Source organism: Arachis ipaensis, chromosome B9 (genome assembly GCF_059453495.1).
Source record: "Arachis ipaensis isolate K30076 ecotype BB chromosome B9, ASM5945349v1, whole genome shotgun sequence".
Taxonomy (NCBI): domain Eukaryota; kingdom Viridiplantae; phylum Streptophyta; class Magnoliopsida; order Fabales; family Fabaceae; genus Arachis; species Arachis ipaensis.
In genome coordinates this window covers 2,340,260-2,365,259 of record NC_142444.1, presented here as the reverse complement: position 1 = coordinate 2,365,259, position 25,000 = coordinate 2,340,260, and the positions used below count along the sequence as shown (strand labels likewise).

General features: G+C 29.2%; 4 protein-coding genes across 5 annotated transcripts; 2 read left to right on the top strand and 2 right to left on the bottom strand.

Moving 5' to 3' along the window:
* Nucleotides 1-273: 273 nt before the first annotated feature.
* LOC107614664 (uncharacterized) lies at nucleotides 274-3,047 on the bottom strand. Its single transcript, XM_016316806.1, has 4 exons — nucleotides 1,639-3,047; nucleotides 1,243-1,554; nucleotides 1,047-1,152; nucleotides 274-939 (listed from the first exon to the last, which is right to left on the bottom strand). Exons 1-4 carry the CDS (start codon nucleotides 3,045-3,047, stop codon nucleotides 274-276), a joined length of 2,493 nt encoding a protein of 830 aa, XP_016172292.1.
* A 1,627-nt stretch (nucleotides 3,048-4,674) lies between these two features.
* LOC107614665 (uncharacterized) lies at nucleotides 4,675-6,549 on the top strand. Its single transcript, XM_016316807.2, has 6 exons — nucleotides 4,675-4,897; nucleotides 5,012-5,247; nucleotides 5,350-5,481; nucleotides 5,781-5,873; nucleotides 5,970-6,071; nucleotides 6,163-6,549. Exons 1-6 carry the CDS (start codon nucleotides 4,675-4,677, stop codon nucleotides 6,547-6,549), a joined length of 1,173 nt encoding a protein of 390 aa, XP_016172293.2.
* An 8,748-nt stretch (nucleotides 6,550-15,297) lies between these two features.
* On the top strand, nucleotides 15,298-16,272 carry LOC148543524 (uncharacterized protein At1g15400-like). The gene has a single exon (XM_088497867.1). The coding sequence runs from the start codon at nucleotides 15,444-15,446 to the stop codon at nucleotides 15,792-15,794; it is 351 nt and encodes a 116-aa protein (XP_088353993.1). The 5' UTR covers nucleotides 15,298-15,443; the 3' UTR covers nucleotides 15,795-16,272.
* A 4,481-nt stretch (nucleotides 16,273-20,753) lies between these two features.
* PDF1A (peptide deformylase 1A) lies at nucleotides 20,754-23,881 on the bottom strand. Of its 2 annotated transcripts, none has more exons than XM_088497866.1 (4): nucleotides 23,450-23,881; nucleotides 22,480-22,624; nucleotides 22,039-22,120; nucleotides 20,754-21,255 (listed from the first exon to the last, which is right to left on the bottom strand). In XM_088497866.1, the coding sequence occupies exons 1-4, from the start codon at nucleotides 23,846-23,848 to the stop codon at nucleotides 21,015-21,017; spliced, it is 867 nt and encodes a 288-aa protein (XP_088353992.1). In that variant the 5' UTR covers nucleotides 23,849-23,881; the 3' UTR covers nucleotides 20,754-21,014. The 2 variants fall into 2 exon arrangements, with proteins under 2 accessions (XP_088353992.1, XP_016177378.1); XM_016321892.2 differs by having other exon boundaries at nucleotides 22,039-22,106; nucleotides 22,535-22,624; nucleotides 23,450-23,880.
* Nucleotides 23,882-25,000: the final 1,119 nt, after the last annotated feature.

Genomic DNA, 25,000 nt, shown 5'->3' with positions numbered 1-25,000 from the left:
ATCATGTTATGTGCAATAATATTCAGTAGTGACAACAACTTTAGCATTTATTATATCTAATAGTTTGCAAATTATGATAAAAACGAACATATCTCTTCATTGTAAGCTAAAAATTTCCAACAAAATCATAAAAAAATTGGAAAGCTACTTTTATTTATTCAAACCCACTATTCTTAGATTTAGTTGAATTTCGAAAATACCACTCGTGCTATAACTACCAATCTACATACGCCATGAACATTAAGCCACACATTGATCATAAAAAGACTGTTGTTAACAATCGTCGATATTCTCATCTGCATTGTCTGCGGGGTCTTCTACATCATCATCCCTGGTCAACTGCAAGTCTCCAATGTCACCTGCCTCTGAAAAGTTCAACCCTGGTTGTGGAGAAAAACCAACTTCAGCTACTTCATTCTCTTCCCCCATGTCATACAAGTCTCGTGGCTTGACATGAACCACTATACTCCATGCTTTATCTACTTCATCATCCACATAGTAGACAAGATGGGCCTCTGATGCCAATATGTACGGCTCATGGTCTTCTTGATCACCGGTGTGTATCGAACGAGAGAAGTTAACACTAGTCAGACCCAAGTGATCTTGTTTTAAACCCCTACTAGTAGTCGTGTCCGCCCAAACACACTTAAACAACACGACTGAGAATCGACAACTGTAATTCAACTCAATTATGTCTACTATTTTGCCATAGTATGGAACACTACCGACAGCCACTTTGTTGTCACGCATGCTTGCATAACTTCGTGTATTAGACGAGACATATACTCCACTATTTTGGGTTTTCATTCCTTCTTCCTTTTCCATAGTTCTAAACTTATAACCGTTGATATTGTATGCCCCGTAACGTGTTGCTTGAAGTATCGGTCCACATGCAAGCCATTTAATCTCGTCTGGATACTGTGTGCTCTCCATCGGAACCTGCTATCATATAACAATCATTCTTAAATTCATGATTTATCGTTTTATTATAGTTAATGTTTGTAGCTATCGAGGCATTTGGCATAATGCATTTTATATTTGCTCACCTGTTGCTTGAACCACCGAACAAATTCCTTGTGGACAATGCTGTCTATTTTCGACTGCGACCTTGTTTGATCTCGTAGCTTTCTCTTTGTTTTAGCTCTAAATGAACTACATAGAATTGCAGAACATTATTCGCAAATAGTGCACAGGTTATATGATAAATATTCGAGGTTTGAATCAGAACGTAAGATTACTTACTCAATAAAGTCAGTAACAACCTCGCAGTTGACTAGCACGTGACGATGTGCTTGCAGTCGTTCCATCTGACTCAGCTTAAAATATGTTGCAGTCCCTATCGCCTTTCCAACTTTTGGAAACATGGTTTCATACGCATTAGGGAGTACTCCGCTAGGTTGATCGTCAACTCGCACCGGTCGATTCATTCTAGTCTCAATGTTATCCAGATATCTAGAACAGAAAGTTAGGATTTCCTCCGATAAGTACCCCTCCGCAATAGAGCCTTCTGCTTGAGCCCTGTTGCGCACATACTGCTTCAAACGGCCCAGATACCTTTCAAATAAAACCAATTCGTATGCTCAGGATCATAATTTGTGCACAAATGCATGTTATAGATATGGTTATATACACACTAACCTCTCTATCGGATACATCCACCGATAATGCACTGGGCCACCAAGTTTTACTTCTTCAACAAGATGAACGATCAGGTGTACCATGACCGTGAAGAACGAAGGGGGAAAAATCATTTCCATACAACACAGGGTATGAACAACATGATTTTGGAGTTCATCAAGCTGTAAAGGGTTTATGGCTTTCCCGCAGAGTGCTCGAAAAAATGATGAAAGATCGGCAATTACGCTGTCCACAGGGGCAGGCAGTGCATTCTTAACCAGAATTGGAAGTAAATGCTCCATCAGAATGTGACAATCATGACTTTTCAACCCAGCCAACTTACGCTGTCGCAAGTCAACACAACGCGTAACGTTGCTAGCATAACCATCTGGAAAGACAACTTTCTGGAGAGTCTTCAGGAATGTATCCTTCTGTGATTTTGACATTGTAAATATTGCAGAAGGATATTTCCCACCATCGCGCGGCCACAACTCTGGCCTTATACCCATGCATTGTAAATCCTTTCGAGCTTTCAGATTATCCTTTGACTTGGCACTATCATTTAATACCGTGAACACTACGTTATCGCAGACATTTTTCTCTATGTGCATCACATCGAGGTTGTGACGTAGCATATTATCTTCCCAGTATGGGAGTTCAAAGAAAACACTCTTCTTCTTCCAATTTGAGTCAAACTGGTTGGCATCTTCACCACTACGTCTTTTATGTCCTATCACGTTTGGAACCTTTCCGTATGACACGTGAATATATGATTGTTGCATCAAGATATCTGTTCCAGACAACATCTTCGGAGGATCCCTGTTCTCTACTTGGCCATCAAATCTTACCTGGTCTTGTCTAAATTTATGAGCTTGATTCAGAAATCGACGATGACCCATGAAACACCATTTTTGACTAAATGTGAGTCGCTGTGCCCTAGCATCCAAATTACAGGTAGGACATGCTAAGCCGCTGTACGTATTCCACCCAGATAAGTTTCCCAATCCTGGAAAATCGCTAATAGTCCAAGTCAATGCCGCATACAGCTTGAAGGTGCATTGGGTATGAGCATCGTATGTTTCAATGCCTTCCCATACTTGCTTCAACTCATCAATCAAGGGCTGCAGGTAAATATCTATATCATTACCTGGCATTTTAGGACCAGGAATAATCATGGATAGAATGAAAGAGGTCTGACTCATACAAAGCCATGGAGGAAAGTTGTACGGGATAAGAATCACCGGCCAAACGGAATACTTTGTGCTCATGTTTCCAAAAGGATTAAATCCATCGCTAGCCAAGGCCAGGCGAACACTACGCGGATCCGATGAAAAAGCAGTATGCTTTGCATCAAACTTTTTCCATGCTTCAGCGTCCTTCGGATGCCTTAACAATCCGTCGTTGTTGTGACCCTCCTTATGCCATAACATGTCTTTAGATGTCTTGCTGCACATGAATAAACCAGAAAAAATGAAAAGAAAGAACAAAATTTACAGTTTGAATAATATTAAATATATTTACTTTATTTTTAATAAATTATTTAATATTTGTTTCAATTGACCCAAGGAGGTTGAAGGTACTCAATTTTACTGGGCTAATAAAGGGGCTTTCTTATGAAAGAAGAATAACTCCCCTTGAGGGAGAACTTATTTCACGGGACTGCCTAAAGAGAGTCCTAATGTAAAAAAAACTAAGTATCTTAATGAAGCAGAAAATCCTTAGGTGCTTTTTATTTAGCCCTATTGGCAGACTATGACCAATTGGATGGTTAGAGAACAGGGCTCCCCATCGAACTTTCTTTCGGCCTTCCTTTTGCCAGCAATGGTGATCTCTCATGACTCTTAACAATTCTCATTGTCTCGAAGTTAGCTGCTTGGAATGAGGGAAAGTTTGGTTTTTGATTTTGATGCATATTAAGCCTTAATCTTCCAACTGTTTGTGTAAAAAAGTTGTGGTGTCTTCTATTATGTAAACAAATTTGGATTTTGATGCATGTTAAGTCTTATTCCACCAACTGTTTGTGATAATGTCAAAGACACCAAATGTGCTGATAGAAAAGTGCTCTGCTTTTAGTTTAGTTTCTATAATCTGTACACTTCCATTGTAACATCCCATAAGTGGTACAAAATATTATGAGGATATGGTTGTTAGAATTACCTTGCACGTTGCTTATCTCTTGAATGGATAGATAGAATAGTGGATTAGACTACTTTATTCTTAGTAATTCTGATAGTACTTTGCTGACTGTGTGGAATTGCTCTTTCTAAGTTTATATACTCTCTTTCTCGTTAAGAAGACTTTGCAAAAATTTGTATGTGGTTTTTTTTTATTGAATTAGTGTTCCTCTGACAGAAAATTAGATTCAAGGTGAATTCTACGGGGGCTAAATTTTACCAAATTTATTTTTCAGATTAAATTTTAGCTATTTAAAAATGACTTATTTTTTTTTTATAATTAAATATTTTTAAAAGTTTTTTTGCAAACTAGACATCACCTTTTAGGCACCATAGGAATCACCTGGTTTGAATGAAAAATCAATTACCGAACTTCTTCTTTTCCTGTGACATCAAAATTCACATGAATATATACTTTGCAGAAAGCGAGGAAGAGAAGATAGATAGAGAGTTTGCTGTATTGCTGGATGCTTGTTTAAATACGGTGAGACCCATTTACTAAGAAATTTACTTATGTTTGAACACACACATATTCAGAAAACTGTGAATAACATATCATAAATGGTGTGCTCCAAATCACAATCCTTCCTTAACTACCTTTGTTTGCAATCTTTGATTATATTTTTTTCTCAAGCACTTCTCATCCGATTTAAAATCTTGTTAGGAAGCTCATCTTGTGTGCTCCCTTCTACGGTTGTCGTGTTGTAAAATCTATGGTGACATTTTAATATGCAAAATTTCAATAATAGATGTGATTTTTATTTAAGGCATGTAATTTGTGTAGTTACACTGAATTTTTAAATTAATTACATTTGTATCATTGGCTTTTGGTATGTTTTTACTCTCTAATAAGGGTTAGTAGTTTGCTTGAAGGTTTGAAAATATGCCTAAGAAACCGCGGTACAACTGTATCTCCAACGCTGCCACTGAACATGTTGCTGAGACTGCCGAAAGTTCTTCGGAGGATGAAGATTATGATCCCGAGGCTGATGAGGTTGACTCATGGGATGATTACGTTGATGACTTATATGCTGAAGAAGAAGCTGTACCCCGGAACAAGTCCAACGGTCGCAAGAATACAGATTATTGGAATGTTGTTGTAAGCGGTAAAATATCTGTCATTGGTCTGCATTGTTTAATCATAATTGGATGGACTTTGTTTTTTTTTTTTTATTTTAAGGTAACACTAATGCAATTAATCCTTCTATTTTGTTTCTTAGATGATGGCATCACAAGAACGATGAGTTTGAGCGTCAGAGAGGCCATAGTTCTTCCACCTAGCAGAAAAATACTTTTGGAGTTTAATGAAGAGTTGCAACCGATCGGTCAGGCAGCTGGATTATTGAGTGGGTTTCTAGGGAATCTGGGTGATGACTTTCAACATTTTCCCATCAATGAAGACAGTTGGAAGACAATGGACAAAGCTTTAAAGGAACATGCATATGAGACAATTAAGGTATGATATTAAAATTTAGAATTTATTATGTTAATTAAAATCAGATCAAATTCTTACTTTTGCATTTGTGGACGTGCATCACATTGTGTCTCAAACTTTTAGCGCACCTTCCTGTATGAGGAGGATGACAAGGGAAAAATAAAGCGGGTAATGATTAAAAGGTTGGGAAAAATCTGGAAGGAAGCAAGAAACCACTTGTTTCACAAGGTTTACGACGAGAAAGAGAGTTTCGAAGTAAATGCCAAGCGTAACCCATCAGGAATAGATGCACAACAATAGAGATGGTTCATTAACTATCGTTTGAAGGAATCTACAAAGGTAAGTAATATTAAATTGGTACTCCATTTAATGTTGCAGTTTTTAACATTTTTTATACCTGAATAAAATATTTATAGAAAGTGGTATAATTAAAGAGCCAAAAATCTCTCGAATTAGTTTCAAAGATTAAAAAATAAAATCTGTGACACTATGAAGGCATCATTACTTTATACAATTCATTGCATGATAAAATGTATTTGTGTATTTATGTATAGAAAATGTGCAAACAAAATTCTCAGAATCGGTCGAAGCAACTATATACACACACTGGGGGCTCTAAGACAACAGCAAGACTAAGGGATGAAGAGGTAATTATGTGTGTATTATGTTTGATACATATATTTTTGCTTTGTTATATTCTTTTGTAAGATGTATGATTGGGCAAATTTTTTATGTGGTTGTAGGAGAAAAAACAGCAAAGACGCATCAGCAGAGGAGAGATGTTTATTATGACTCATAAAAAAAGGGATGGCTCATATATGAATGATGATGCGCGTGTTGTTGGAGTAAGTAGTGGTTAAGAATGATTTACATGTGTTACTCTATTCATGTTGCTAACTTCAAAAACACTTAAACTTAACTCTGGTATGTGTGTAGGAAGCGATTGAGAGTATCGAGAGCCAAGGTGAAACCTCGAAGGAGATTTCTGCTACTGATTCACTTGCGCAAGTCCTTGGAAAGGAGCATTCAGGACGAGTTCGGGGGTTAGGTTTTGGACCATGTCCAAGCGAAATTATTCATAATACTCCACAATCGACCCCTAGAGTGCAAATTGAGGAGTATCAGAGAGAGCTTACAGAATTGAAGGAAGTGGCAGCAGAACAAAAGGCGGAGATTACAGAATTGAAGGCAGAAAAAGCAGAAGACAAGGCAAAGATACAGATCATGGAGAACCTGGTGAAATACATCTTACAACAGCAAGGACATACTTTGCCACTTGAAATTGATGCACAGCTTAAGTCATTGGGGGGTGGAGCAGAATAGGGATCTTAATTGCAATTTCTTTTCCTTTGTGAATAGTATACTTTGAGAAGTATTTGTTATTAACTATTTTCGTTTGTGATATAAGTCAATTATTTTTTTGAGCAGAATAGAATTCCACTTCATTGTGTTTTAAATCAATTATTTTTTTTTACTGTAGTTGCAAACATAATCCGTTAATTTTATACGTAACATTATATATTTAAAAGATTTGTTAAATATTGATGGTGATATGAAAACACAATTCAAATAATCAATTTAAATCAAAACAAAATTGAAGTTTTAGCGGCGGTTACTATAGGACGACGCAATAGCCTGAAATTTTAACAAAATTAAATAGCGGCGGTTATCTAACCGCCGCGACATTTGCGTAAAATTAGTTCTGGAAGATAGCGGCGGTTCCTAACCGCTGCGAAATGTTGTCGACGCTAAAAACAGATTTGCAGCGGTTATTCCGGCGGTTGTTAAAAACCGCCGCTAAAGGTTTACCAGCGCCCTTACTAGCAGCGGTCAGACAACCGTTGCAAAATGTCTAGCGGCGGTCAAAAAACCGCCGCCATCCATGATTCCAACCGCCGCCATCTGCCGGGTTTGTAGTGAGAGTATTTTTTATTTATTCATTAGTTGTGAATTTATTCGATAGATATAGTGTGTTTGGATACTTATTACTTCTAATAGATTATAAATTGTTCCAAATATTTTAAAACAATATTATGAAAATTAGACTGAAATGCCTCAAAGAAAAGAAGAGGAGAAGAATTGGTTGATTAGTTTTTTTTTTTGTTATATAAAATATTTGGTTAAAAAAATAAAAGGACCTTCAAAAATTAAGACTTGAGTATAGTGAAAATTATTAATAAGTCGGAGTAGAATAGTGTTGACTCTTATGGTTATTAATAATAATATCAGAGATGACTAAAAATTTAATTTTTTTAATATATTTATTTATGCTTTTAATTTTTGTTGAATTATTTTTGATGTTCTATCATATTGTATTCAGCTCTTTACTTTAAAAAAAAATTAATCTAAACTGTCCTTTTTTTTTTTATGTTCTTCATTCCTAGTGGAATTTTAGAGATATGTTCATTTGTATGGCAAAAATTATATTCTTGTTTCATCGTGATTACCTTTAATTAAAACATATAAGATGAGAAATTAGATTGAATTTATTGAGAGATTTTTATATCCACTCATTTATAAACTAACGAAAAATAATTAGTTAGTTTAATTATCTGGGCAAAACTAATGCCCAAATTGTCACAAAAAGATTAGAGAATTTTAAATAAAGTTGTGTCTAAAAATACTAATAAAATACATAATTTATAAATAAATGATGACATTTTATTTTTTATTTTTTTATTATTTTTATTATAAATTTTTTTGTACATAAAAAAATAAATTAAATTTTTATAATTTATTTTATTATTAAATTAAATATAAAAATATTAATTTTTATATTTTTATTTTTTATATTTTATCACAATATTTTATCTTATTTTATTTTTATAATAATTAAAATTATGATTAAATAAGCATAATTTAGTAATTATCTAACAGTATTTTTTTCTATGACCAATCTGGTCAATAAGATGATAACTTATAATTACACCAAGAAGGAAAGAAGAATTTTTTGACAAGAAGGTGGTTAAATAAATATTCTTCACACCAATAAGACAATTCCACATGCTTTATAAAAATTTATATATTTTTAAAAGAAAAATATCATAGGCAACATCCCATTTAATTATTATTTCCAAAGGCATGTTTTCTTTTAAGTATATGATCACATTCTCTGAATCTCTTGTGCAGCATTTAATTATTATTTCCAAAGGCGTTCATTTTTTTTTTCAGATAAGTAGATATTATTTGTTGATCGCCACAGATAAGTATTTTTTATTTTTTTTAGAATTTATTGTACAAACTAAAGAATTAAGAAAGAAATGAGTATTTTAAAAATATAACTTACAAAATTATGAAACAAAAAAAAATATTCTTAATTTTGCATGTTATATAAGCAAAATCATAGTGAAAGATATTTTAATCATAAATTTTAATAAAAAATATTTTTATTTGTATTTAAATAAAATAAAAAGTAAAACTAATACAAATTGAAATTTAAATTTTTTTATTCTAAATCAAATTTATTTGTAAAATTGTATTTTTATAAATCTATAACTTTAAACTACTCATTTTAATTTTAAAATAATTTATTTAATATATAATTTTTTAAGGTGGCATAAGAATTTAAACTTAAAAATTTACGATAACAAATAATTATAATAAAATAAAGTAAGAATACTAATTAAATTTATGCAATTATGATTTTGAAAATAATTAAAGCATAACATTAGTTAAATTACTATTTAATTTGTAAAATAAATATAGTACAACAAATGTTTAGATATTATTATATGTTAATTCAAATTCTAAAAATTCTAACTTTAAATTCATATGTGATATGTACAATATATTAGGTGTATCTATTCAAAATAAAAAAATTTTATGATGATAAATTAAATGATAATTTATAATTAAACTTAAGAAATCATTATGGATTTATTTTAAATTGATAAATTTATAAAAAATATAATTTTTATTGAATTTGAACTAAAACATAAATTTTAGTTTTTTATTATATTTTATTTGAATTGAAATAGAGGTATATATTTTTTTTATTGATATTTTTATAGAATTCGTTTAATCCCGAAATTTCCTTTCAAATTCTAAAAAAAAATAACTAACTCAATTTCCTAAACTTCACAATAAACAATAACAAATATTATCATTATTTCGAGAGTACATAGGAGTACACAAGAGTACATAAAAATATAAATAATATTTTTATTAAAAATATTTTTTTAATTTATAATAAAAAATTCTTATTAAATATAACTTATTAAGTATATTTCATAATTAATAATAACCATCTACTAATAATAATATCTAATTAAATTTATACATTTCTCTTAATTATATTTAATTATTTTTTTTTTTTTTGCTACAAATTGACATTTTTTTTTTAGTTACACAGCCATTTTCTCACGTCCAAAACGAAGCATCATGAGTATTCGCTCCAAAAGCCACATTTCATTAAGTTTAGAAATATAAAATTTACAGACTAGTTCGGGATATGGAACTTCCTTTATTTTCTTATATTCTTTGTCCATGAGATCTTGTGGAGAAATCATCAAAAAAGTTGTCAATGAGATCTTGTGGAGAAATCGCGATTTCTTCTTCTTTATTGTATTTATCTTTTAGATTAAAACGTGCCTCTATAACACCAGCAATGGTTATAGCCCAACAAGAATCTAAATATAAAAAAATTATTATTTTTTAAAATCTTATTTTTTTAATTTTAATTTTTCAAATACAATTTTTTTTGTTCAAAGTAAGTTTATCGCACTCCCGACAAATTTTTTTACTTCATCATGGCAAACTTTTTTTTTAATTCTAAAAAAATAACTATCTCAATTTTTTAAACTTCACAATAAACAATTACAATTATTATCATCGTTTCCAGAGTACATAGGAGTACACAAGAGTACATAAGAATAAATCATATTTTTATTAAAAAATATTTTTTTTAATTTATAATAAAAAATTCTTATTAAATATGACTTATTTAAGTGTATTTCATAATTAACTATAACCATCTATTTAACTTAATTTTTAAAAAGTAAATTACTCAACTATAACAAAACCATTTTTCATAAATTACATTTTATATTTATTTTATTACTAAATTAAATATAAAAATATTAATATTTTTATATTTTATATTTTATTCATAATATTCTATTTTATTCTATTTTTATAATAATTAAAATTGTGATTAAATATGCATAATTTAATAATTATCTACCAATATTTTTTCCTACGACCAATCTGGTCAATAAGATGATAACTTATCATTACACCAAGCAGGAAAGAAGAATTTTTTGACAAGAAGGTGGTTAAATAAATATTCTTCACACCAATAAGACAATTCCACATGCTTTATAAAAATTTATATATTTTTAAAAGAATAATATCATAGGCAATATCCCATTTAATTATTATTTCCAAAGGCATGTTTTCTTTTAAGTGTACCATCACATTCTCTTGTGCAGCATTTAATTATTATTTCCAAAGGCGTTCATTTTTTTCCCAGATAAGTAGATATTATTTGTTGATTGCCATAGATAAGTGTTTTTAATCTTTCTTAGAACTTATCGATATATATATGTATATGACTTGTCAAAATTAAATGGTTGAGATTGACCCTTTTATTTTGGCACCAAATTTGACCAAACCTGGTCTAAAATCTAAAATGAAAATTATAAGTGGATTGATTCTAATATTAAGTTAGGAATTTTTCAGTCTGACCAATTATTAAGCTGGTTGGAATCATAAAACTACATCAAAATAAAATATGCTTTAAAGTTTAAACATCATTCTCTTAATTATTAATGCTTACATCACACTAATATATATATATATATATATATATATATATATATATATATATAACCCTAAATAATTTTTTATAATACTGTTATATTTGACTGGTTAATAAGTATAATATTTAATTAAGTGATTCTTCATCCAATGATTTTTGTAAAATTTCGGATCCTATTTTGACCCTTTAATTTGTATCGTCAACCTTCTAAAACTAAAACAATAATATTACATACACATCAATATAGAAGCTATACTAATAATTTATTATCAATTACATACTTCTTATTAGAATTAATACTGTTACATATAACTACTTTTGTGTTTTTATTTATTAGTTTTAAATTTTTAAAATAAATAATTTTATAATATATAATATATTAAAACATTTATAACAAAAAAGTTTAGAGTTTAATTTTTGTTTGTCATAAAAAATAATTTTAATATAAGACAAATAAAAAATATTTAAAATTCACATAAATCCAAAAAAATTTTAACATAAAAAATTATTAAATATAATCATTTTTATGTTTTTATCTATCAATTTTTTAGGATAAAATATAAATTAAAATATGAAATATTCTACATAACATACCTATAATTAGTGCAGATACCCCATGTTTTGGGGCTCAAATTTGGCCATCATCTTCGATAATCAATCTATCACTGTTTGGAGAATTCTGAACTTATCTTCCAAATGTCCACCCATTATTTAATTATATGACATATAATTGATAATTAGTTGGATTAAAAATAAAAATTCTATTTACGTGCCGGCTTATGCTAACAAGCTTAAATAAATCACTCTCATTGTTATTATTATTTTGAGTAAAGTATTGTTTTTGTCCCTACATTTGGGGTGAATCCTATTTGTGTCCCTAACGTTTAAATCGTCCTATTTTTATTTCTAACTTTTATAAAAGTGATTCAATGTTATCCTGCTGTCAATTACACATCATGAGCGCTTTAGTTTGAGTTTTAAAAATCTCTTTTTGAAGTTAGAATACAAATGTCTGGGATAGAATTGATGATCTACTCCAAAAAATAGCTCATCAAATGTTGAAACTAATTCCTACAACATTTACATAATTCACTTTTCTAGGGACATAATTGAATTTAAACACAAATAGATGGTATAATATTAAAATCGAACACATTCAAGTGAGACTTAATTGAGAATGAATACATTCAAGTGAGAATAATTGAAAAATATAATCTGATTTGTTAGTATAATTGATAGTAGGATAATATTGAGTCACTTTTATAAATGTTAAAGATACAAATAAGATAATTTAAACGTTAAAAATACAAATAAAACTTACCCAAAAACGATACTTTACTCTATTATTTTTATGCATGTGATGTTCTATTTCTAAAAGGGTTTGCTTGTGTGTCATAGCTACGCAATCTAATTAATGTTGAATAATGGGCTACACACTAATGTTACACATTGCATTCTCTCACATCAATTTATATAAATATATTTTCATAAAAAATATATATAAATATGTTGAAAAGAAAATTTCAAATGCTCAAAGACATGATTGAGAACGGTTGGGAGTGTGTAAATTATGAACAAAACTAGGTCAGCATGGTGGTCCAGGTATATTATTAATTATGGGTTGATTAAAACTTCAATCACACTCTATATTGCTCCTTTTTGGATTAAAAACAAAATTAATAATAATAATATTTTTGGTTTTACTCAACTCGATAGACCATATAATAATAGGAGCTTCTTTCTCTGCTGTTATATATTAGGACATACACTATACGAAAAATGAGCATTTTTTAATGGCTAATAAAAATAATAATTTTAGTAGGCTATTTACGAGCACTGAATATTAATAAAGTGTAAAAAAATTAAAAGAGAATTATTATTCGTTTAAATGTTATAATTCGGCTATATACGATATAAACTAGTTATTAATAACGGGCATCAAAAGAAATATTATAACATTCGATATGTCATTATTTTCTATTAAAATGAATTATTTATTTAAAGATATAACTGCTGATACTTCATTCCACTTTATTCCAGATATAAAAAAGAAGTAAAACATTTATTTAAGACATTGCAATTTATAAAGTATATTATTTATTTACTAACGACGTATCCACCTCTTATTTTTTTTATTATTATTTACTGGCAAATGAGTTATACACGACCAACTTAGGAGTGGCAATGGGTAGAGTAGGGTAGGGTTTGGATCCAACCCTAACTCTACCCGCGGGTTGAGATTTTTATATAAACTCAACTCTACCCTACTCGCAAGTTGAGAATATCCCAACCCTAATCCTACCAACTCTTAACCCGCGGGTACCCGACCCTACCCGCGAGTTACAAAAAATATACAACATTATTATATAACTTTATGATAATTTAAAATAGAACTGATTTTTATGTAAAAAAATATTAAATTATCAATTAATGATTTTCTTTTGGTGGCTAAGGATCTTTTACATTTAGTGAGAGGTCTTTGATTCAATATCCACTTAAAACATATTTTTATATAAGTATATAATATAAACATATATAGAGTGCGGATTGATCGGGTAGGGTTGAAGCTCAACCCGCACCCTATCCGACCCGCACGAGAACCCTACCCTACCCACTGCGAATCAAGTTGGCAACCCTACCCGAACAGGTGGGATCGAATTGGATACCTACGAATAGAGTACATATTGCCAGACCAACTTTCACAAAAACAAATCCATATATAATTATTGACTGTCGTTGAATTTTTTCTTTTTCGGTTACACATGTTAAAATTATATTTAAACATTTTAAAATACTATGACCATAAAAAAATAAAATAAAATAAAAATACATATCTGAAACTAGTTACTACTTAGTGACCAACAATTAACTTATATGGTTTGAGTTAATTCACTTATCTAGTTAAATAACGTCAAAAATTTAAATATTTTATTATCTTAATATATATAATTGAAAATTAAGTTTGTTTGTGTGTGTTTTATATATTATTAAAATATTATTAAAATGAGTATTTGAAAACTCCCCTTCATTTTTAATATTTAATTTTAAAAATATTTAGTTAGTCACATAATTAATATTTATCAAAATTTGATAAACTAATTATACGCAAAAATAACAAAAACAGAAGGGAAAAAAAGATTATACAAGAGAACGAGAGCAAACAAATTAATACTTCTTTATAATTTTAATAAAATATCTGACAATTATTTCGAAAGCATAACGAAACTCCAAGAAAAAAACACTCAATCCGACTTCTAATTTTTTTTTTTTTTGACTGATTAGTCCTGTACTAAAAAAAATAACATTGAATTTTTTTTGCACAAAAATTTCGTCCTTTCGAGTTAATTATCAGGGTCGAATTAAATTTTTTTTTGTCAAAGATCTCGTTATCTTTTGAATTAATTGTCAGAACTGTTTTAGGTTTTTGTCTAAGAATTAATACTCTCTGACCGTATTTAATTAATTTGATTTAAAAGTTTGCTACAATCTTAAATGTATTCCACAATAACCATAACAAAATTTAAATAATACATTAACTTAAAAATACATAAAGATAAAATTTAACATGCTCCTATCATTATTAGTCTTAATTAATTAATTAACTAAAAAAACAAAAATAATAATTAAAAGAAAATCCAAAGAGATAGAATTGACTAAGTTTGGGTTGAAGTTATATAAAATATGAATAAAAAGATTAGGTACAAATAAAAGATCAACCATTAAATTCATATCTTTATATATAAATATATATTTAATTTATTTTTAATATATATTTTATATTTTAATATATTTTTATATAAATAATTAATTTAGTAGTTAATTTTTGTCAATATATATAAAATAGTTTTTTTTATACAAATAACCAACTGGATATAATTATATTGATAAAAATAAATAATTTTTAAATATATTACTCAAAAAAATTCAAACAAATAAATTTGATTAAATAATTATATAAAATTCTATTATATTAAATTAAAAATTTAATTTTAATTCATTGACTACAAAAAAAAAAATTTATACCAACATTTAATCATTTAAATAATTAGTTATGTGATTAACATAAAAGATATTTAAAAAAAATTAAGTATATCAGTCTATGGATATTTTAGTAAATTTTAACTTTGATCTTAATTATATAAATTATTTTTTAAAAAAATTAAAAAAAATATTTTTATTTAAATAATATTATATAAATAAAAACACGCGTCCCGATACATCAATCAAAATTAAATTTTTAAAATTAAACTTATAAAATATTACTAGTACTAATAACTAATAAGTAATAACCACTTTCTCCTAATTTACTTCACCAACTCTTATCTTTTTCTCTTCATTAAATTCCTTCCCTATATATATATATCAAAGTCATACAAATCATAACCTTCATTATTCATTCCTCAAATCCTACAACAACACACCAGAAACATCGAGAGAGAGAGAGAGAGAGAGAGAGATCATGGACATGGGTGGCCTTCAAAGATCCGCAGTATCTTTCAGAAGACAAGGCTCTTCTGGTCTTGTTTGGGATGATAAGCTCGTATCTGGTGAATTGAACAAAATCAACAAACAAGAACAAGATCAAGATCATAATCAAAAAGACCATGCCTTATCCATCAAAACCAACTCTGCTGGATTTCGCACCAGAAAACAAGAGCCGGCGGCGGTAGACCCTCCGTCTCCCAAGTTATCTGGCTGCGGATTCTGTGGCGGTTTTGGAAAAAGTGGCGGTTCAGCGAAGAACAATAATAATAAGAAGGGTCAACGGTCAAAGCCACTTAATAACAAGAAGGGTCAACGGTCAAGGTAGAGATAATAATTAGATAAACTTGTTTCTTCGTTTCAATTCAATATGATCGTCTTGTTGTTGGTGGTGTTGTACTTTTTCCCCCTTTTCCGGCACCGGAGATGGGATATTCCGGCACTGGCTAAGGGTGAGTAGTTTAGAAAATTCTTGCATGTTTTTTTGGAACAGATTATAGAAGAGAAAATTTTCAATTATTTAAAATAAGAACTTTGGTTAAAAATTGTAAATTATTTTGAAATATTTCGAAAAACATGCAAGAATTTCCCCAAAAAAACGGAAGAAAGATGTGAATTGATATTACTATATCCCCTTTGTTAGTTTCTTCTCTTTTGGGTTTTTAGTTTTACTTTTATTTAGATTAATAGGGTAGTTTATGTGGCTGAGTTGTGGGTTGTTGAACTTGTAACTATGTGTATATTTGTTGGGTTCATAAAGAATTTTGATGGTTTGCAATTTGAGATTGTTGGTATTGCTAAGAAAAGTTGGACTTTTCTTTCTTTTTTTTATGGTTTTGGTCTACTTGATAAAAACATTAACATACGGTGAAAATTTACGTGTAATTATTTTTAGGTGGAAATTCAGGTGCAGTGAATTTCACGTAAAGTTGATTGATTTAACTAAATTTTCATCTAACTGTTCTCAGATATCAACCCCACCTGAATTTTTATCTTATTTTTATTTTTACGTAAAATTGATAGATAATAATTATGAGGCGATAATTTAGTTAGATTTATTAAATTTTATAATTTTTAAAAATAAACTTTACATGTGAATTTTTACCTATATATACATAATCCGTTCCTTTTTATTTATTTATTTTTTAGTTTTTGTGTACATTATGCATAATATACATGTTGTGATGAAAATTCATAAGAAAAGCTATTGCATTGAATGTGAAGCTTTTATGAACTTGGGATTTATTTCCAGCTTAGGATAATGCTACTAACATAAGGAGAACTGCCATTAAAGCTTGAAAAAATGTAATTATGTTTAAATATTTCATCATTCTTTTCCCTTTTTTTTTTCAAAATAAAGTACTTTTTGTAGTATTATAATTTAACAACAATATGCTCTTATTAAGCAGAAGAGAAGATATATAGTGGAAGAATTTTTATATATAAAGAAAAAGTTATCACAAGAATAATTTTATAAAATAAGTTTAAGTTAGTTTTAATTTCTATAAATAATTAAATTACATTGAACATACAATAATGATTTTTAATTAATAAACTAAATAGTTAGTGAATGGCAATGAATAAACGAGCAACTTTTTCTTTTAAATGTTGGAATGACCCACCATTTCATAATCACCACAAATCCTAATCCTTTTATTTATTATATGTATTATGGCCAAATACTACTGTTGGAAACCAACTTGGGTTGGTCGAGTAGTCGGCTCATTCGTCTGCTTAAGCAAGTATTGGAGGATTTGAATCCCGTTTTGTGCATGCAACAACACATTGGTCAGCGACAGACCCTGTGGGCAATTTGCTTATGTATAATAATTTCTTATGAAAGGCAAGTAATCAATATGCAAACCGGTGGTATGAGATTTTGAATATGGAACAAAAATCCATTTAAAATTAGTTAAAAGTTGTTTTATTTTGGATAATAATATCCAATTTAATTCATAATTTTACACGCGAGTTTAAATTTTGTAAATATGTCTCATATTAATTTTTGAAATAATTTGGACACATAAATATTAACGGAGTATCAACATTATATTAAAATTTATAATATGATGTCAGTTTTAGTTTTTGGGATAATTTCGATACATAAATATTAACAGAGTATCAACATTATATTAAAAATTATAATATAATGTCAATTTTAGTTTTAGTGCTCATCAAATAATTCAAAAATAACGTTGTATCACGTGTTTAAATTATTTAAAATAAACTGTGTTTTATTTTTAGACTAATATGCATCATATTTACAAAGTTTGTGAATTAAATAAAAATAATTAAAATTTTAGAGACTAAATTAAAGTCTATCTCATATGCAAGTTAAAGACTAAATTAAAGTCTATCTTGCATATAAGTTAAGTACTAAATTGATTTTATCTCTCTTATTTTATATGTATTAATTACCTCTTATTACATATATAAATGTATAATATTAGATATAATAAGTATATAATTTTAAATATTATATACATAAAATTATAGATATTAAATTAAATAAGATAATTTTATATTATTATCTCTTTAATGTTGCTCTTTTGAATAATATACATTAGGGGTGTTCAAATCCAAACCGATCCAAATTAAACCATTCATCTAATTCGATCCAAACCGAAAACCGATTAAAACCGCACTAATTCGGATTTGATTGGATTTTATTTTTTATAAACCGCTGGATTGGATTGGATTTCGGATCTACTTTTTATAACCATTCCAATCCAATCCAAACCGCACAATGTGCCATAATATTAATATTTTATTATTATGTTTACAATTATACTTATAACATGTTCAATTTGTTATACATTTTTCTATTATTCATGTATTATTATTATTTAATAAATATTTTATGTTGAAAATGTTATTTATTTATTTATTTTAACTAACCTATAATTTTATTTCTATTGTTATGTTATCGTTGGCTTTTTAAGATATTGTTAAGACTTGTTATGTCATTGTTGATTATTTAAAATTTGATGTTGAGACTTGTTATATGTATTTAAATTTTTTATTTTAAAAACCGTAAATCCAAACCGATCTAAACCGCTTGTAATCGGATCGGATCGGATCGGATTTCCAAAAAAATTTCATCCAATCCAAACCGCACCGCATATAAATTAAGCGTTCGGATCGGATGACTTTTTCCCTTAAAACCGAACCAAACCGCACCGCGAACACCCTTAATATACATTATGCTAAGAAATTAATAATCATTACAAATTAAAAAATTAATTACTAAACTACTTAAATAAGTATTGGAATTCGAATTTTGTGTTATGCGTGAAATAATTATTAACCAACAATAAATTTTTAAACAAAACTCTAATTCACCACGAATTAATTATTAAGCTGTTGGACTTAAAAATACTGTATAAATAGTTATTTTAAACAGGAGAGAGTCTTCAACAATTTTTTAAAATATTTTTATATATATATATATATATATATTAAAATCATTCACTAAAATTATTTATTATGATTTGTGTATAAATTTATGTATTATTTAATTATTTTTAATATATATTTTGTTTTTTAATATATACTTTATAGTAGTTGTTAGTAATTAATTTTAATATATACCTATACCGATTGGATTTAAATTTACCCATTTCTCTATGTTTCGGTTTTTTTTTTTTTTTTTTGGTATTTTATCCGCTTATCAATAAAAAAAATATATATTATTTCTTGTTCATATAATTGCATTTCGATCAATGATATTCTTCGTAATCTAATCAACACTACTATTTCTTCTGGTCAAAATAAACATGTTAATTTAATTGGTAAAATGGTGCGACACAACAACTCAGTACGATAGCAACTGCTATACCAATAGAACAATCAAGAAGAAGAAGAAGAATAATCAAACAAGAATTTGATAGTTTAATCCTCTATATAATGGGAGAGGATTTGATTATTATTATTGTTCACATAAGTCTAACAAGTCTATAATTGTGATGACTTTAAAGTTGAAAATTTGATTTTGTCCATAGTTTTCGTCCTGCTTCATTAAAACGAGTAGAAATAGTATTATTAATGTTTGTTGAAATCTGAGTTCTAGTCGAATTTTTAATTAATAATATTTATATAATTTTCTTTTTAATTTCAAACTTTGAGTAAAACTAAAATTTGTTCCCAAGAATATTGGGGTGTTATAAATTCATCTCTAAATTATAAAACATATAATCCTTAGTGACAACTAGTCAAACAAAAAAAAATTCTAAATTTGATTCTTATATATGATAACTTGTTAGAACAACGTTGTTTTTTCTTGAGGAATCATATCATATATTCAATTATATGTTTAGATAAAATTGAGATATATACAATTTATCAGAAGCATCGAATCGTTAAATGGTTATTTATTTATTTATGAATAAATTAAAAATAATTTGCACAATTGTGATATATTGCAAAGTCGGTGGATTGCAGAAAACGTGGGCCACGCAGATTACCAATTCCCATTGCAGCCAAATTGGACCAACAGGCACATAGACATGAATATTTTTTATTTTATCAACAAAAAAAGCGTAAATTAATTTGGGTTGCTCATTCTTATAAACAAGTTTCAGGAAATCGAATCAATTTTTTATAACTCAAATTTTTTATCTAATTTTCAACCATTCAAATAATTTATCTAAGTAATTCCTAACACATCAATAGGGAGCATTTCAACTTATGATACACGGACACTGACACGGATACGAGACACAACACGACACGGGACACGCTGACACGCGAATTTTAAAATCTTACATGACACGGAAACACACATATATATAAAATATAAAGTATTTTTTAAATAAATTGTAATAATATTTTGATATTTTATTGATATTAAAATATAAATTAAAATTTTTAATTATTTTTAATGTCTTATTTTAATTATATCAAGTATTTAAATTTTTTTTGTTTTAATAAATAATAATATATACTATATCTAAATTTATTTTAAGAATATATGTTAAGAATAAGACTGGACACGCGGACACGTGATGGTATTTAGGTGTGTCTGGACCTGTTCGGCGAAAATTTTTTTATTTTTTATTAAGACACGGTTGGACTTGGACATAGCAGACACGCGTGTCGGTGAGTGTCGTGTCCAAAATGTGTCCGATACGTAGACACGATAACTCAACGAAGTGTCCGTGCTTCATAGATTTCAAAAGTTATAGGGTTTAACACATTATTATGAATTATATCAAAAGATAGAATCACTAGAATACCTGAAATATTTGAATAAAAAGGTAATATTTCGTTGTCATAATTCATTGCAAAATTTAAAACATAAAATAAATGCTCATTCATATAGATTTTTATTTGATTTGATTTAGTTGTAAATAGCATTTAGGATCTACAAATGACATTGATTTCATACCCTACAACAATGATATACAACTAGAATAATGTAACCAGGACATTTTCATTAGAAATCATGGTGGAAGAAGTAGATGAAATGACATTGATCTAGCATTCTTCTACTAGTAACATGTGCACGGCCGGCCGTGGCCACAGCCGCCGAGGATGGTTGCAACCGGAGCTAGCGAGAGCCGAGTTTGGGGCACCCCTTAGCAAGAGGCAGGGTCAGGTTTTCTACTGTTCTGAAAGTTTTAGGCACCATCTTGTCAACATACAGAGTTCCTTCCAAGTGATCACACTCGTGTTGTAAAATCCGCGCCTGCCAACCAGAAGCTGTTACTTTGATTGGTTCGCCATATCGATCCAAACCGGTGACCTCGACGTCAAGGTGTCGCTCCACCAATGCTCTGAATCCATCAACACTACAAAATTTTATGATAATTGAAGTTATTTAGTGGTTTCCTGGACTAAAATGCTGAATACAAATATAGAAATAAGATTAGAATTTAGAAGCAAAAATGTCATTCAAATGGACTACTAGATAACATTACACAATTAACCCTTATGTACTTTATTATCTAAATTATCAAAATGTGTAATTTGACAAGTTATAATTGATGCTGGACATTAAATTATAGAAACAGTGAAACACAAAAAATGCATATTCACATCACAATCAGAACACATTTTGGTCAGTAACAACTAACAACTACTAGACTTAGGTAATGAATCAAACATTCAGATCAATATATACAAAATAGTGTGTTCTGGTGGTTCCAAGGTTTGAAACTTTGAAATACTGTTAATATCAAAATAGCATCAATGGTTTAGGAAATCTTGTTAAAAGAAGGAGGTAATGATTAAAGAGGTATCGAAAAGTGTCTACTACTCATCTCAGCTACTGAATTGTTATGAGCAAAAACAAGTGAATTGTTGATCTAGCAAAGCTATTACAGTATATAGAAGTTTGATAACTTGTTATAACTAGTTAACTAGTTAGAAGGCATAGTAATTAGTCACATTCTTCTTACTATATAAGCCAAATGGTAGATTAATTGTAATCACTTTTCGCATTCTAGTAATTTTTCACTTCTAGTTTTCTCTTGTTTTCTCATCTCTTCCTCCATTACTATCAGTCAACAAAACCAAATAAGGCAACTAAGAAGGAAAACAAAAAAAAAAGGTAACTTCAATCATTGACAAACCTTAGGCATCCTTCAAAAAATAGGGCAGTCTTGTTGCTCTTTTTCAGGAGTTTGGGATTCAGGATCACCTGCCTCAAGAAAACTAATGAATTATGTAGCAAATAACACACTTTAAAGGCAAAATTATTGGAGTAAACTACCCTTTTGGCTCCTAAATGATTTAACTTTTGAGGAAATGGCCCTCCAAAAAAAGAAATGAAATTTTGACTCTCCATGATGATCTCAATTTGACAAAAGGCACAATTTTTTTCATCATTAATGGCAAACAGCTCATACATTTTATCCGATTTTTTCTTAAGGACATTTGGAAAATTATTTAGGAGGTACATACAAAAATCGAGGAAAAATTCGATGTTTAGAGGGCTAAACTGTTATTTCTTTATTTCAAGGGCTACTTTGTCAAAAGTTAAATCTTTTGGGGCCAAATGGTAGAATACTCACATTTATTTATTTGATGTTCAATGCTCTTCTTTTTTTCCCCTGCATATGCACATACCAAAAGATCAAAAGGTCTTCTATCTTGAGCTTTGACCTCTTCCTTTGGTGCATAACCAATATACTCTGTGGTATCTTCCAAAACAATTATCTGCATACATGAAAAAAAAAAAGGATGGAAACCACATACAGCTGCACATTGCACAATAATATCTAGAAGATTGTAAGTTTTTAACCTAATATATACTTTAAAGAATCAACATTCTGAATTCCAACCCAAATTGCAAAGGCTAAATGCTAATAAAAAACTCACTTTGATCATAGAAAGATATGGTGTTGTAGTGTAGTGTAAATTAGAAGCACAACTTGAGCTTCAATTGTTACAACTTCCAAGCAAAAATTATGTAATTACAGTATAAATTATCTACTTTTTTCCCCAAATGAGGAGACTTTTAAGTCTTTTCAACTAGACAAATAGTTCCCTAACTTTTTAATTCGAAGACATATAAGTCCCCGACTAATTGAAAATACAAAAACGTCCTAACTTTTTAAAATACGAGACATTTAAGTCCCTCCAAAATATATAAGAAAGACTTAGATGTCTCGCATTTTAGAAAATAAGAGTCGAGACGTTTTTGTATTTTTAATTAGTCAGATCTTATTTGTGTTGGAGATAAAAAGTCAAGGACCTATTCTCGTTTACTCTATCAACTAAAAGCCTGCCTATCACTCCAATAAACAATGTCATTCAATTCATGATCAATCTACAAAGTTAATCATAAAATCCTGAGAAATGAAAACATAGACAGAATAAAAAACAATGTGACATCTTTTGTCTAAGTAGTTTCAATTGTTCAGACATTTTGATGGTAGAAGCTCATTTCTTTCTACAATCACACACAAAGCAAATAAGCAAGCAAGATACAAACTTTAGAAAAATGGGGGCATGAAGAATGAATGAAACAAACAAACAAACCCTTAATGGAACACCAATCTGGGGAGCAGCAAGGCCAACACCAGGAGCTTTTCTCATGACCCTGATCATGTCATCAATGATCTTCTGAATCCTCTCAGACCTAACCTCATTGGGATCCACATCCTCTGCAGGCTCATGCAGAACTGGGTCACCTGCTTTCACTGTCTCAGGCAAACCCATCTTCTTGTTCTTGCTGTCTGTGAGGCCCAAGAACCATCCTGCTCTAACAGCCACGGTTGAAGAACCAGAAGATGATGAGGTCAAGCTCAATGCTTTATGGTTGCTGATGAAGATGTTGAGTTGCAATGATGATGATGATGATGATGTTCTTGCTCTTGGAGATGATGAAAGTGTGGATAATGTTCTGGGAAACAAACTCTGCAACTGTAAGGCCTCCATGGGCTTCTTTTCCAAACTCTCTTTTTCTGATTTTATTACTATTATAATTTCTTTTATTTTTTTTGGTCAGAGTGAGATATTAGGTTTTGATTATGGATTGGGTTTATAGTTTGTTTTTGGGACAAATCCTAAGATCCTAACCATATTGGATTGGGCTTAAGGGTTTTACTTTAGGCTTTTACTAATTATACTAGTATACTGTGTTTGAAATATTCCAACATCATGACCAAAATAAAAAATGTTCCATCATCATGTCCTAAGTCCATTTTTTAAGTTTGCCTTTGCTTGTAAGTACGAAATACTGAGATAAAGATACAAAAATATAAAAATTATCCTTTTTACCGGGGTGTCCATGGATCGAATTGTATCCGCAGATCTGCGGTAAATATCCACGTCCGATCCGAAAATTGCAGATACGATTCGATCCGCAAATTGATCGGATCGGATCACGGATATCTGCTCTACATCCGTGTATCCGATCCGCGGATCCGCATTATAATAATTAAAAAATAAATAAATATATATATATATATATATATTTGGTATTATATTTATTTGTTTGTATGTTTTAGTTAGTAATTATTATTTATATATTGTATTATTTTATTTTTGTTATTTAGAGAGAGTTTGATTAAAAATATTTTAGGAATAAATAAATTTAAAAGTATGAAAGAAATATTTTTATCGAATTCTTTTACATAGAAATATGATTAAAAAGAGAAGGTTTAATTATGCGGATATATTCGATATCCGATCCGATCCGCAGACACCCCTACTTTTCCACCGAGGCAAAGGTCTGGATATCGAATGAAGAAAAATGTAGAATGGTGTAGCTTTATAGGTAAGAATTTAATTTTAATGCATTATTAATATAAAATTGTTTTACACGTACATCTAATCATATAACATCATATTAGCAAAAATAATTATCTTTTATATTGATTGCATAAATAATTTCCAACGGAATAATTCTAATTGTACGGTAAGTATCAAAATTAAACTCTTACATGTAATATGTCACGGATTATATAAATTGAACCTATCCAGCATACGATAAAATCCAGCTCACTTTCCGGAGACAAAAATCCATATTACAAAGGAAATTTATAATAATAACCTGCATGCTATCAAAAATCATCCCAAAAAAATTAA